Source organism: Molossus molossus, unplaced genomic scaffold (assembly GCF_014108415.1).
Source record: "Molossus molossus isolate mMolMol1 unplaced genomic scaffold, mMolMol1.p scaffold_m16_p_1, whole genome shotgun sequence".
Lineage (NCBI taxonomy): Eukaryota > Metazoa > Chordata > Mammalia > Chiroptera > Molossidae > Molossus > Molossus molossus.
This window is the reverse complement of record NW_023425344.1, coordinates 62,393,527-62,407,712: the sequence shown is the minus strand read 5'-3', so window position 1 is coordinate 62,407,712 and position 14,186 is coordinate 62,393,527. Positions and strand designations below refer to the sequence as shown.

The window sequence follows — 14,186 nt, the reverse complement described above, 5'->3', positions numbered from 1 at the left end:
AAAATACCAACAACATATTTCACAGAACTAGAACAAAAACTTCAAAAGTTTATGTGGAACCAAAGAGACCCCAAACAGCCACAGCAATCTTGAAAAAGAACAAAGTAGGAGGGATCACAATACCCAGTGTCAGGTTATACTACAAAGCCATTGTAATGAAAACAGCCTGTTACTGGCACAAGAACAGGCATATAGCTCAATGGAACAGAACAGAGAATACAGAAATTGACCCAAGACATTATGCTCAATTAATGTTTGACAAAGGTGGCAAGGGCATACAATGGAATAAAGACAGCCTCTTTAATAAACGTTGTTGGGAAAATTGGGCAGCTACATGCAAAAATATGAAACTAGACCACCAACTTACACCATACACAAGAATAAACTCAAAATGGATAAAAGATTGAAATGTGACTCATGAATCCATAAAAATCCTAGAGGAAAATGTAGGCAACAAATTTTAGACATCATACGCAGCAGAATTTTCACTGATACATCACCTAAGGCAACAGAAACAAAGAAAATGAACACATGGGACTACATCAAACTCAAAAGCTTCTGCACAGCAAAAGATACAATCATCAAAATAGAAAGGCAACCCATTGTATGGGAGAGCATAATTGCCAATAATATATCAGATAAGGGGTTAAATTCCAATATATAGAGAGTGCTCATACAGCTCAACAAAAGGAAGACAAAGAACCCAATTAAAAAATGGGCAGAGGAACTAAATAGACACCTCTCCAAGCAGGACATACAAATGACTAAGAGACATATGAAGAAATGCTCAACATCACTAATCATCAGAGAGATGCAAATTAAAACAACAATGCGGTATCACCTCACACCTGTCAGAATGGTCGCCATCAACAAATCATCAAACAAGTGTTGGCCAGGGTGTGGAGAAAAGGGGACTCTAGTACACTGCTGGTGGGAATGCAGACTGGTGCAGCCACTATGGAAAACACTATGGTGTTACCTCAAAAAATTAAAAATTGAACTTCCATTTGACCCAGTGATCCCACTTCTAGGAATATACCCTAAGAAGCCTGAAACACCCATCAGAAAGAATATATGTACTCCCATGTTCATAGCAGAACTATTTACAATAGCTAAGATCTGGAAACAACCCAAGTATCCATCAGTAGACAAATGGATAAAAAAGCAGTGGTACATATGCACAATGGAATACAATGCAGCTGTAAGAAAGATCTCTTATCCTTTGAGATGACACGGAGGGACCTGGAAATTATTATCCTAAGCGAAACAAGCCAAACAGAGAAATACAAGTATCATATGATCTCACTTATTTGTGGAATATAATGAACATAACAGTCTGAGGAATGGGGTAGTCCTAGAGATGTGGAAGTGGGGTACAGACTGACAGTCCCCAGGAGAGGGGGTGGTGGGGGAGAGATAAACCACAGAGCTTATATGCATGTATGCATGTACAATGGACATGGACCACAAAGCTGAGTACAGGGTGTGGAGAGAGGGGAAGTGGGGAATCAGTGGGGGGAAAAGGAGAAACATCTGTAACAAAAATTAATTTTTTAAAAAAGAAGAATGGAAAAATAAATTTAAAAAGAAGATTGAATTGTCACTTATGAATCCATAAAAATCCTAGAAGGAAATGTAGGCAACAAATTTCAGACATCACATGCAGCAGAATTTTCATTGATTCAAAGCCTAAGGCAAGAGACACAAAGGAAAATATTAATACAGGGGACTACATCAACTAAAAAGCTGCTGCACAGCAAAAGAAACAAGCATCAAAATGAAAAGGCAACCCACTATATGGGAGAGTATAACTGCCAATGATACATCATATAAGGGGTTAATCTCCAAAATACGTAGAGTACTCATACAACTCAACAAAAGGAAGACAAAGAATCCAATTTAAAAATGGTCAGAGGACCTGAATAGACACCTTTCTTAGACATACAAATGGCTAAGAGACATATGAAGAAATATTCAATGTCACTAATCATCAGAGAGATGCAAATTAAAACAACTATGAGGTATCACCTCACACCTGTCAGAATGACTGCTATCAACGAATCATCAAACAAGTCCTGGCAGGGATGTGGAGAAAAGAGAACTCTAATACACTGCTGGTGGGAATGCAGACTGGTGCAGCCACTATGGACAACAATATGGTGTTTCCTAGAAAAATTAAAAATTGAACTGCCATTTGACCCAGTGATCCCACTTCTAGGAATATACCCTAAGAAGCCTGAAACACCAATCAGAAAGAATATATGTACCCCTATGTTCATAGTAGCACTCTTTATAATTGCTAGCATCTGGAAACAGCCCAAGTGTTCATCAATGGATGAGTAGATAAAAAAGCTGTGGTACACATACACAATGGAATACTATGTAGCTTATGAAAGAAAGATCTCTTTTTTCTTTGAGATGACATGGAGGGACCTGGAGAGCATTATGCTAAGCGAAGTAAGTCAGTCAGAGAAAGACAAGTATCACTTGATCTTACTTACTTGGGAATATAAAAAACAAAATAAGATGATGAACAAAATAGACCCAGAGACATAGAAGTAGGGTTCAGACTGACAAACTTTAGAGGAGGGGGGTGGGCGGGAGGTAAGATATACACCAAAGGACTCACACAATAAGCATAGCCAAAGGACATAGACAACAATGCTGGGAGACAGGAATAGGAGGAGGGTGTCAGTGGGAGATAAAGGAGGAACATCTGTAACAAAAATTAATTAAATAATAATAATAATATGGTGATAGTTAGAATGAAAACTGAATTCTAATGAAACAAAAGTTTTAGATCTTGAGGAATAACACAAGTAACTATTTAATAAAAGTAAAAGATAACTCATTTGCACTTCTTGTAAAAAATAAAATGTTTGGTTTCTCTTTAGATATGTAGCTATTCAATTCAAAGGTATATTTTAAGGATATTAATTCCTATTTATATTTAAGTGGAAAAGAGACTTAATAAAAAGAAATGGTAAAGAAAATACTTTTAAGTTAAAGAATGCTTTGCATACCTTAGAGAAGCTAAAACTTTTGTATATTCTTTTTATGATATGTTTTACAAAATTTATAACTCTGGGAAAAGGAATTTGTATGTGTTATTAATTGCAAATATGCCTTTCATTCAAGGTTGAATTAAAAGAATATCTGAAAATAAATGATGGAATATATGAAGTTGACAGTAAAGCTGAGGATGGCATGACTTTTTCACGTCTCCTTAATTATAAGGTAACGTTAATAACCCTTGAACCTGAGGTTCCCAGACTTTGTGGCTAGGTACCTTGGGGTACCACAGAAGATTCACATGGGTACCATGGAGTATTTTACATTTTTGAGAGAAATTTCTGATGCTTAAAATCTGTTGGACACCATGCAAACTACTGGTTCGAGGTAATTAGTTTCTATTTTCAACATTAGACCATGTTACATTCCTTTCTATGATATCATATCTTTGTGAAGTTTGGGGTTTTTTGCAGTTACTATAAGCAAAAAACATGTGAAAATCAATAGGACAGGAAATAAGGTTAGCTATATTTAATCTAATTCCAAGGCTCGAAAGACTGCAGTGCCTGGTTGTGTACACATCCCAATTAATGGGCTGTTGTGATTATTTAAGAATGATATAAACATGCCCTGGCCGGTTTGGCTCAGCAGTTAGAGTGTCAGCCTGAGGACCAATGAGTCATGGGTTCAGTTCCAGCCAAGGGTACGTACCTCTGGTATAGTTCGTCACTGGTCCTGGTCGGGGTCAAGTGGGAGGCAGCCTTTCAGTGTTTCTCTCTCTCTCTCTCTCCCTCTCTCTCTCTCTTACTCTCTCTCTCTCTCTCTCTCTCTCTCTCTCTCTCTCTCTCTCTCTTCCCTTCTCCCTCCTATTCTGTCTGAAGATAAATGGAAGAGAATCTTCTGGTGAGGATTTAAAAAAAAAGGAATGATATAAACATTTTTTTATACAACTAATGTATGTTATTTATGCAGTTGGTTTCTAAGTTGTGAGGAAATATATATTTATTATGTTGTTTAGACCTAACTCCCCAATAAATAAAACTGGTGGATAATTATTTTAGCCTTGAGGCTCCATGAGCCAAGAAAATTTGGAGATCTCTCCCATAAGTGTTTGTTTATCAACAACAGGAAAAAAAAAAAAAAAAAGCAAACAAAAAACAACTTTGGTCTATTTAATTCAGATATTGGTGTTTGAAAATCTTAATGTCTACTATGTTAATGTTCTATAATATATGAAGGATTTTGAAAAGGGGAGAAAGGGATATAACAGTTTTAGAATTCTACGAATTCTAATTCAGAAAGTCAAAGGAAGTGAGGAGATTTTAAATAACTTTAAATTTTTCATGTTCTTTGAATCCCTTGTATCTACTTGATAAATATATTTTTATTTCTGAAACTGCCTTGTAGTATGATTGAATCTGTGTTTTTTAAAACTAGTAGTAACAGTTAAAGATATATCTTATTTATGCAGTCCTTTGACTATTATTAGGATCAATCTATGTTTCTCTGTGGACTGTTTGTATTGCTTTGAAGATGGGCATGCAGTGGAGTTATTAATAGCATTACTATTTTCACTTCTTTAATTTAAAACTAAATATACTTTACAAAATCCTAATAACAAGAGAAAAATGAGACTTAACATTTTGATGTGAAATGTAGATTTCATTTTTTTTCTCTTAAATGATCAGATTTACTAAATCAGAAGTTCAAATTAATGGATGCTTTACTTACTTGTCAAAGCTTTTATGGTTGCTAACTACCTTGTTGCTATATCTTGTTATGCAGTATACTGATACTCTGAAAAAGATGGATCCTGATCACTTGGTAGCATTGGTGACAGAAGTTATTCCCAATAATTCCTGCTTAGTTTTTTGTCCCACTAAGAAGAACTGTGAAAACGTAGCAGAAATGATATGCAGATTTTTAAGCAAGTATGTTAATCTTTTAAAAATACTTTGTTCTGTTTTATTTTTGTGATAATTTACATGCTCTGTATTCTATTTATTCAATAAGCACTAATTGCTTCTTACAGAACATTATGTTGTTGTTATACTAGATTCTAAAGGCTTTGACCTTTAAGAAAGTTTATGAAATTCACATATGTAAAATAGCCAGAGAAAAATTCTAAGAGTACATGTAAGAGAATGCTAATATAATGGCTTAAATCAATGATTCTCAGCCTTGCCTGCACAGTGCATTGAGGGCTTTTAAAAATGCCGATGCCCAAGGTACATCCTAGACAAATCAGAATCTCTGGGGTGGGACCCAGGCATCATTCTGTGAAGCTCCTTAGGCAAGTCCAACTTGCAGACAAGGTCAAGCAATGGTTTAGATGGTCAAAGAACTAATCACTGTAACATAGAAATTTAGGACTAACAAGTGACTGGGAGATGTGAGCCTTGATTTGTTTTGCTTTTTGATGATAATGGTTTATTTGGGTCATAATGTTTATGTTTAATATTGAAGCATTTAATAGTTTGCTTCTCCAGAACCCTTAGTTAATGAATTATAATGGATACATGATACTTTCTTAAAGAGATAGAAGTTAACACTTTCTTTCCAAAGGAAAATTTCCTTTCAGCTTTATTTTTCATATTACTTGCTTCTTTTATAAGCTGAATGTTCTGAGCATATGTTAGCTCCTTTTTGGTGGCTGTTGACTAAAATAATTGTCATATTGAAAGACTACTTATTTAGCCCTGGCCAATTTGCTCAGTGGTTAGAGTGTCGGCCTGCAGTCCAGAGAAAGACTACTTATGTACATTATTCTGTACTTTAGATGTAGATGAAGTGAAATCTAGGCTAAATGGGTTCTTATTTCAATAATGGCTCTAAAACATGATTTCTCGATTTCTCAAGTCCTGGGAGATCAGCTTGTATCTTAATTGTTTGCCTCCTTATCACAAATTTTGTGGGAAGTAGGTACAGTAAAACATCCCCTCCCAGAGCAGGAGAATATGGCTGTATGGCTGTATGTCTGTTTAAATGCAACGACCGAAGCAGATTAATCCCAAGTGATTGTCTCAGTCTCAAGGAATATTACTATATTTTTTGTAGCTGTTACTCCCTTTGACTTTTAGTCAAGAATGTCTTTTATTTTTTTAAATAATGTTTTTATTTTTCAGTTGCAGTTGATGAACAATATTATATACGTTTCAGCTGTACAATCCAGTGATTAGATATTTACATAACTTGTGATCACCCCAGTAAATCTAGTACCCATCTGATACCATACAGAGTTATTAGAATATTAACAATATTCCCTATGCTGTAGCTTACATCCTCATGACTATTCTGTAACTACCAATTTGTACTTCTTAATCCCTTCACCAATTTTACCCATTACCCACCTCTCCCTCCCCAGTCTGGCAATTATCAAAACGTTCTCTGTATCTATGAGTGTTTCTGGTCTGCTTGTTTGTTCATTTGGTTTTTTAGATCCCACATATAAGTGAAGTCTAAAAAATGTCTTTTTTTTCCTTTATTGATTTTAGGGAGAGGGAGAGAGAGATAGAAACATCGATAAGAGAGAACATTGATTAGCCACCTCCTACATGCTCCCCGCTGGGGATCAGGCCCACAACCTGGGCATGTGCCCTGAAGGGGAATCGAACCGGCAACCTCTTGGTACATGGCTTGATGCTTAACCACTGAGCCACACTGGCCAGGCTAAAGAATGTCTTTTAAATACTATTTCCAGACAACTGCCAAAGCTCTGGTCATATCACTTTCCCTAAAAAAAAAAAAATCTCTGTAAAAAAGATACCGCAGTGCTTTTTAGCTTAGAATTCAGGCTCAAATCTGACTCAACTTACTTTTCCATCCTTATTTCTTCTACTCTTCATTCACCCTGTGATTTATCCAAACTGGAGTATTTCTTTTCTTTGTTTATGCCTAAACTTCCCACTGTCAAGCCTTCGATCTTGCTTTACCCTCTACCAATAATGCACTTCCCTGCCCCCTCATTGCACCTCTTAATACCTATTCTTCAAGACCCAGCTCAGATATCTCAAGTTCTCCTACACCATTCTTCATACAGCCATATCTTATCTGGTCAGTTATAAATAATGTCTCCCTTCTCTAAAATTATATGCTGATTATCCATATTCTCACTGCTTATAAGACTTAACTCCTTGAGAAATGTTCATCCTATACATCCCTGTCAGGACCTTGCACACTAGCCAGAAAATAGCAACAGAAAGTCTGTTGCTCCCCTACTAAGCTGTCCTTCCTTAATCTTGCACTTTCTTCCCGGTTCTTCATTGTTCTTCTTTTGTCTCTGCCTCCTGTTTCTCAACTTTTTATGAAATTACTGGCATTCTTCAGTGAACACCAGCCAGAGCTCTCTATTTTTCCATGAAGCGGACTGAAACAGCACAGGGCTGCGTGTATTGTAATTATATCTTGGATGATAGGTGCTTCCTTCTGGTGTTTAGAAGTTGTTACTTTGCAGTCAATTGATAGTTATTTCTACATAGTCTTTCTTTCCTTAATGGAATTTAAAATAATAGGTCTTCTAGATTCAAAGACATTGTAGGATATTATTGAGTTTTCTAAAATGCTAGTGTCAGTATTTTACATATACTACATATTATTTAATAATATATGTTTCCATCTTAAGAGAACATTTATGACATACACTAAATCATCTGTAATAAAGATACATGATCTAGTGAAAAAAAATACTCGTAACATCCAGAGCAGGGTATTCATGGATTCATAGGAAGTACAGGAATGAACTTCAGGAAGTGTTGTGTTTATGTGAATATTGGTTTTTTTCTTTCTTAGCTTTAATCAAATTTTCACAATGCTCTGTGATCTACAAAGAAAAAGGTTGAAAGAGACTGCCTAATAGTGAAATCAGAATAAAAATTCTAAAAATATTTTATGTACTTATAGCACTAAAATTAATGTTATTTTAAAAGAGTATTTAATGCATCTACTAAAATTAAAATTATAAGCACTTTGTCATTATAAGATCAGGGTTCATGTTTCTAACAGATCTTTTTTCCTAGGGAATATCTGAAACACAGGGAAAAAGAAAAGCAGGAGGTGATTGAGAACTTGAAGAATATCAGCAGTGGCAACTTGTGTCCTGTTTTAAAGCGCACTATCCCGTTAGGAGTTGCCTATCACCATAGTGGTTTAACGAGTGATGAAAGGAAGCTCTTGGAGGAGGCCTATTCCACAGGAATTCTCTGCCTTTTAACCTGCACATCCACCCTAGCAGCAGGTGTTAACCTACCAGCTCGAAGGTGAGATATGAGTCTCTGTTGGCCAGACTCAAAATTTTTCAATTCCTCACGTGCTAGGAGTTTGTTGTTGTTTTATTCTTTCTTGGTAGTGGGTGAGAATTTGTTTTTTGTTTTTAGTATTTGCTGAGTTGATCATTTGATTTATTTCCTTTAACATTTTTTTTTCTTTATTGGTTTTAGAGAGGGAGGAAGGGAGAGGGAGAGGGAGAGGGAGAGAGATAGAAATATCAATTGGCTGCCTCCTGCATGCCACTCATGAGGGATTTGGCCCACAACCTGGGCATGTGCCCTGACTGGGAACCAAATGGAGACCTCTTCTTGGTGCATGGGTCAACACTCAACCACTGAGCCATACCAACCAGGCCCAATCTGTTTGTTTTTATCCTCACCTGAGAACATTTTTTTTTTTTTTTTTTTTTTGCATTTATCTTCAGATAGAGTGGGAGGGAGAGAGGGAGGAAGAGAGAGAGAGACAAACATTGATGTGAGAGAGGCACATCGAATGGTAGGGGCCAGGGACAAACTGCAACGGAGGTATGTGCCCTTAGTAGAAACTGAACCCGACCCTAACCGCTGAGCCAAATTGGCCAGGGCCCAATCTGATTTTGATGTCAAGGTTTATTATCCTGCTTGGGTAGAAACAGTTGGAAAGCTATCCACCATTTTTATCATCTGAAAGAGTTTGTTTAACATAAGGATTTCCTTGAAACCTCAGAGAACTCATCCATAAAGACTTGTGAGTCTAGTATCTTATTTTAGAGTAAATCCTTGATTACCTTTTCAGTTATTACCAAAGGTATGGTCTGAATAGTTAGTTTCTGTTCTTTAGAATTTGTGACTATAAAATTTTGTGACATGTTTTTCAAATAAATAGCCAACCTTTATAAATCATCTATAAGTGTTAAAAAATAAGTATTTTCTGTCAGATGTGCAGTTTTCGATATCTCAATGAGATCACAGTTGTTAATCATGTTGTCATCTCCTCTATTTTCTTACTATTTGTGATTCCTTAATCTGTTAATTTCAGAGAGGTGGGGATTTCCCACATTAATTGCGTAGTTGTAATTTTCTCCTTTTTGCATTTCTAAAAATGTATTTCAAAACTATTTAGGTATAAAAAGCTTGACTCTAAATATCGTGTTGCTGAATTGTACCACCTATTAATATAATAGGTCCTTATTTTTCTAACTTAATTCTACTTTGTATTACGGACTACATTTTTTTTTGCCAAGTATATCTTTTTCCATTCTTTTATTTTTAACCTCTGTATAAAATTTAGTTTTATAAAATAATGGGAAGTTATGTACCTATCCTATTCCTCTTATTCCAACTGTTAAAAGTATAACAGTTGTAATTAAACATGTATTTCTATCATTGTAGAATTAATAATTATCTTTTAATTATTTTATTCAATAAAATCTTTTTAATTAATTTATTTTTGTTACAGATATTTCTCTTTTTTTCCCCCATTGACACCCTCCTCCCAACCCCCCAACACCCCCACACTCCAGCATTGTTGTCTATGTCAGTTGGTTGCCCATACATGCATATAAGTTCTTTGGTTTACCTCTACTCTCCCCACTCCCACTGTCTTCTGCAGTTTGTCAGTCTTTACACTATGTCTATGTTTTTGAGTCTGTTTTGTACATCACCTTATTTTGTTCATTATATTCCACAAATAAGTGAGATCATGTGATATTTGTCTTTCTGATTGGTTTATTTCCCTTAGCATAATACTCTCCAGGTCCCTCCATGTCATCTCAAAGGATAAGAGATCTTTCTTTCTTATAGCTACATAGTGTTCCATTGTGTATATGTACCACAGCTTTTTGATCCACTCATATATTGATGGACACTTAGGCTATTTCCTGATCTTAGCAATTGTGAATAGTGCTGCTGTTGACATAGGGGTACATGTATTTTTTCTGATTGGTGTTTTGGGCTTCTTAGGGTATATTCCTAGAAGTGGGATCATTGGGTCAAATGGCAGTTAAATTTTTAATTTTTGGAGGAAACACCATATTGTTTTCCACAGACGCTGCACCAGTCTGCATTCCCTCCAGCAGTGTACTAGAGTCCCCTTTTCTCCACACCCTAACCAGCACTTGTTTGATGATTTGTTGATGGTAGCCATCCTGATAGGTGTGAGGTGATACCTCATAGTCATTTTAATTTGTATCTCTCTGATGATTAGTGACAATGAATATTTCTTCATATGTCTCTTGGCCATTTGTATGTCCTTTTTGGAGAGGTGTCTATTCAGGTCCTCTGCCCATTTTTTAATTGGATTCTTTGTCTTCTTTCTGTTGAGTTGTATGAGTACTCTATGTATTTTGGAGATTAACCCCTTATATGAGGTATCATTGGCAGTTATGCTCTCCCATACAGTGGGTTGCCTTTCCATTTTGATGCTTGTTCCTTTTGCCCTGCAGAAGCTTTTCAGTTTGATGTAGTCCCATGTATTCATTTTTTCCTTTGTATCTCTTACCTTAGGCATTGTATCAGTGAAAATTCTGCTGCATGTGATGTCTGAAATTTGTTGCCTACATTTCCTTCTAGGATTTTTATGGATTCATGACTCACATTTCAGTCTTTTATCCATTTTGAGTTTACTCTTGTGTATGTTGTAAGTTCGTGGTCTAGTGTCATTTTTTTGCATGTAGCTGTCTAATATTCACAACACCATTTATTAAAGAGGCTGTCTTTACTCCATTGTATGCTCTTGCCACCTTTATCAAATATTAATTGAGCATAATGCCTTGGGTCAATTTCTGTGTTCTCTGTTCTGTTCCATTGAGCTATATGCCTGTTTTTGTGCCAGTAACAGGCTGCTTTCATTACAATGGCTTTGTAGTATAACCTGATATCCGGTATTGTGATCCTTCCTACTTTGTTCTTCTTTTTCAAGATTGCTGTGGCTATTCAGGGTCTTTTTTTGGTTCCATACAAATATTTGAAGTATTTGTTCTAGTTCTGTGAAATATGTCGTTGGTATTTTGCTGGGGATTGCATTGAATCTATAGCTTGCTGTGGGTAGTATGGACATTTCAATGATGTTAATTCTTCCAATCCATGAACAAGGTATATGCTTCCACTTTTTTATGTCTTCCTCTACTTCTTTTTTCAATATCCTGTTGTTTTTTGAGAGCAAGTCCTCTACTTCTTCAGTTAAATTTATTCCTAGGTATCTTAGTTTATTTGCCGCAATAGTAAATGGGATTTTTTATAGCTTCTCTTTCTGAGAGTTCATTATTGGTGTATAAGAATGCCATCGATTTCTATCGATGCTATCGATGTTAGTTTTGTATCCTGCTACTTTGCCAAATTCATTTAATAAATCTAGTTGATTTTTGATAGAGCCTGTAGGGATTTCTATGTACAATATCATGTCATCTGCAAAAAATGACAGTTTCACTTTCTCCTTCCCAATTTGGATCCTTTTTGATTTTTTCTTCATGTCAATTGCTGAGGCTAAGACTTCCAGAACTATGTTGAATAAGAGTGGCCGAAGTGGGCATCAGTGTCTTGTTCCTGTTCTTAAAGGAAATTCTTTTAGTTTTTGCCCATTGAGTACGATGTTGGCTGTAGGTTTTTCATATATGACCTTTATTATGTCAAGATATGATCCCTTTATTACCACATTACTGAGCATTTTTATCAGAAATTGTGCTTGCTTTTGTTGAATGCTTTTTTCAGCGTGTATAGATATGATCATATGGTTTTTATCTATCATTTTGTTTATGTGGTGTGTCACATTTATTGATTTGCAGACATTGCAACAGCCTTGCATCCCTGGAATGAATCCCACTTAGTCATGGTAAATAATTTTTTTAATGTATTGCTGGATCTGATTTGCTAATATTTTGTTAAGGATTTTGGCATGTATGTTCATCATAGATGGCCTATAGTTTACTTTCTTTGTAGTGTCTTTATCTGGTTTTGGAATTAGAATTATGCTGGCCTCATAAAATGAATTTGGAAGTCTTCCATCTTTGTGGATTTTTTGGAATAGTTTGAGGAGAATGGGTGTTAGTTCTTCTTTGAATGTTCAGTAAAACTCCCCCATGAAGCCATTCGGGCCTGGGCTTTTGTTTGCTGGGAGTTTCTTGATTATGTCTTTAATTTCCTTAGTTGTTATTGGTCTGTTCAAGTTTTCTATCTCTTCCCAGTTCAGTTTTGGGAAACTGTGGTTATAGAAATTTGTCTCTTTCACATAGATTGTCCAATTTGTTGGTGTATAATTGTTCATAGTATTTTTTGTTTAATGATCTTTTGTATTTCTCTGGTATCAGTTGTTACTTCTCTTTTGTTTCTGATTTTGTTTATTTAGGTCCTCTCTTTTTGTTTCTTGGTGACTCTCACTAAGGCTCCATCAATCTAGTTTATCTTTTCAAAGAACCAGCTGTTTCATTGATCCTTTGAATTGTTTCTATAGTTTCTATGTCATTTATTTCTGCACTGACCTTTACTATTTCTTTCCTTCTACTTGCTCTGGTTTTTTCTTTTTGTTTACTTCCTAGTTCTTTAAGTTGAAGGATTGGAAAGTCAATTAGAAATGTTTCTTGTTTCTAGAGGTAGACCTGTAGTGCTATGAACTTCCCTCCCAGTACTGCTTTCACTGCGTCCCATAGATTTTGTGTTGTTATGTGTTTATTTTCATTGGTTTCCCAGAAGTTTTTAATACATTCCTTTATCTCTTTGGTAAGCCATTCATTGTTTTATAACATGCTGTTTAGCCTCCATGTGTTTGAATGTTTTTTTGTGTTTTTGTTGTAATCGATTTCTCATTTCATGACATTGTGATCTGAGAAGATGCTTGATATGATTTCAGTCTTCTTGAACCTGTGGAGATTTAGTTTGTGCCCTAACATTTGGTCTGTCCTTGAAAATGTTCCATGTGCACTTGAGAAGAATGTGAATTCTGTAGTTTGGGATGTAATTATCTGTAGATATCTATTAAATCCATCTAATATAGGGCATCATTTAGAGTCTCTGTTTCCTTGTTAGTGTTTTGTCCATAAGAGCTATCCAGTGATGTCAGTGGGGTGTTGAAGTCCCCTGCTGTGATTGTATTGCTGTGATTTCTCCTTTGAAGTCCTCCAGAAGTTTTTAAATATATTTTGGTGCTCCTATGCTAGGTGCATATATGTTGACCAAGGTTATATCCTCCTGTCGGATAGATCCTTTCAATATTATGTAGTGGCCTTCTTTGTCTCTTGTTATGGCCTTCATTTTGAAGTCTATTTTATCAGATGTGAGTATTGCTACCCCAGCTTTTTTTATATTGTTTGTTTGCTTGGAAAATTTTTTTCATCTCTTCACTTTCAACCTACGTGAGTCTTCTGTTGTGAGATAGGTTTCTTGTAAACAACATATATATGAGTCATGCTTTCTTATCTATTCAGCTACTCTGATTGACCTTGTGGCACAATGATAGCATGTCTGACTCCATTCAGCTACTCTGGGTCTTTGATCAGAGTGTTTAATTGATTTATGTTGAAGGTTATTAGGATGTGTACTTATTAATTGCCATTTTTGTTTATTATGATTATGTTTTTCTTCCTATGTCTTCTACTTATTATAGCAGTCCTTTTAACATTTCTCGGAGTGCTCATTTGGTACTAATATATTCCCTTAGCTTCTTTTTTTGGTCTGGGAAGGTCTTTATTTTACATTCTATTTTGAATGATTGCCTTGCTGGATAGAGTAGTTGTGGATTCAGATCCTTGTTTTTTATTACCTTGATTATGTTATGCCATTCCCTTCTGGCCTGCAGTGTTTTTATTGAGAAGTCAGCTTATAGCCTTAGGGGGGTTCCTTTGTAGGTAACCTGTTGCTTATCTCTTGCTGCTTTTAGAATTCTCTCTTTGTCTTTAATTTTTGGCATTTCAATTATTATGTTTCTTGGCATGGGCCTCT

General features: G+C 35.6%; 1 protein-coding gene across 1 annotated transcript in view; it reads left to right on the top strand.

Moving 5' to 3' along the window:
- LOC118627842 (helicase POLQ-like) overlaps positions 1-14,186 on the top strand; it is a 63,763-nt gene that overhangs the window by 8,782 nt on the left and 40,795 nt on the right. The window contains exons 6-8 of the mRNA XM_036258325.1: positions 3,139-3,237; positions 4,798-4,943; positions 8,028-8,267. Of these exons, the coding sequence (XP_036114218.1) occupies positions 3,139-3,237; positions 4,798-4,943; positions 8,028-8,267 (485 nt within the window). The remainder of the gene's footprint in view (positions 1-3,138; positions 3,238-4,797; positions 4,944-8,027; positions 8,268-14,186) is intronic.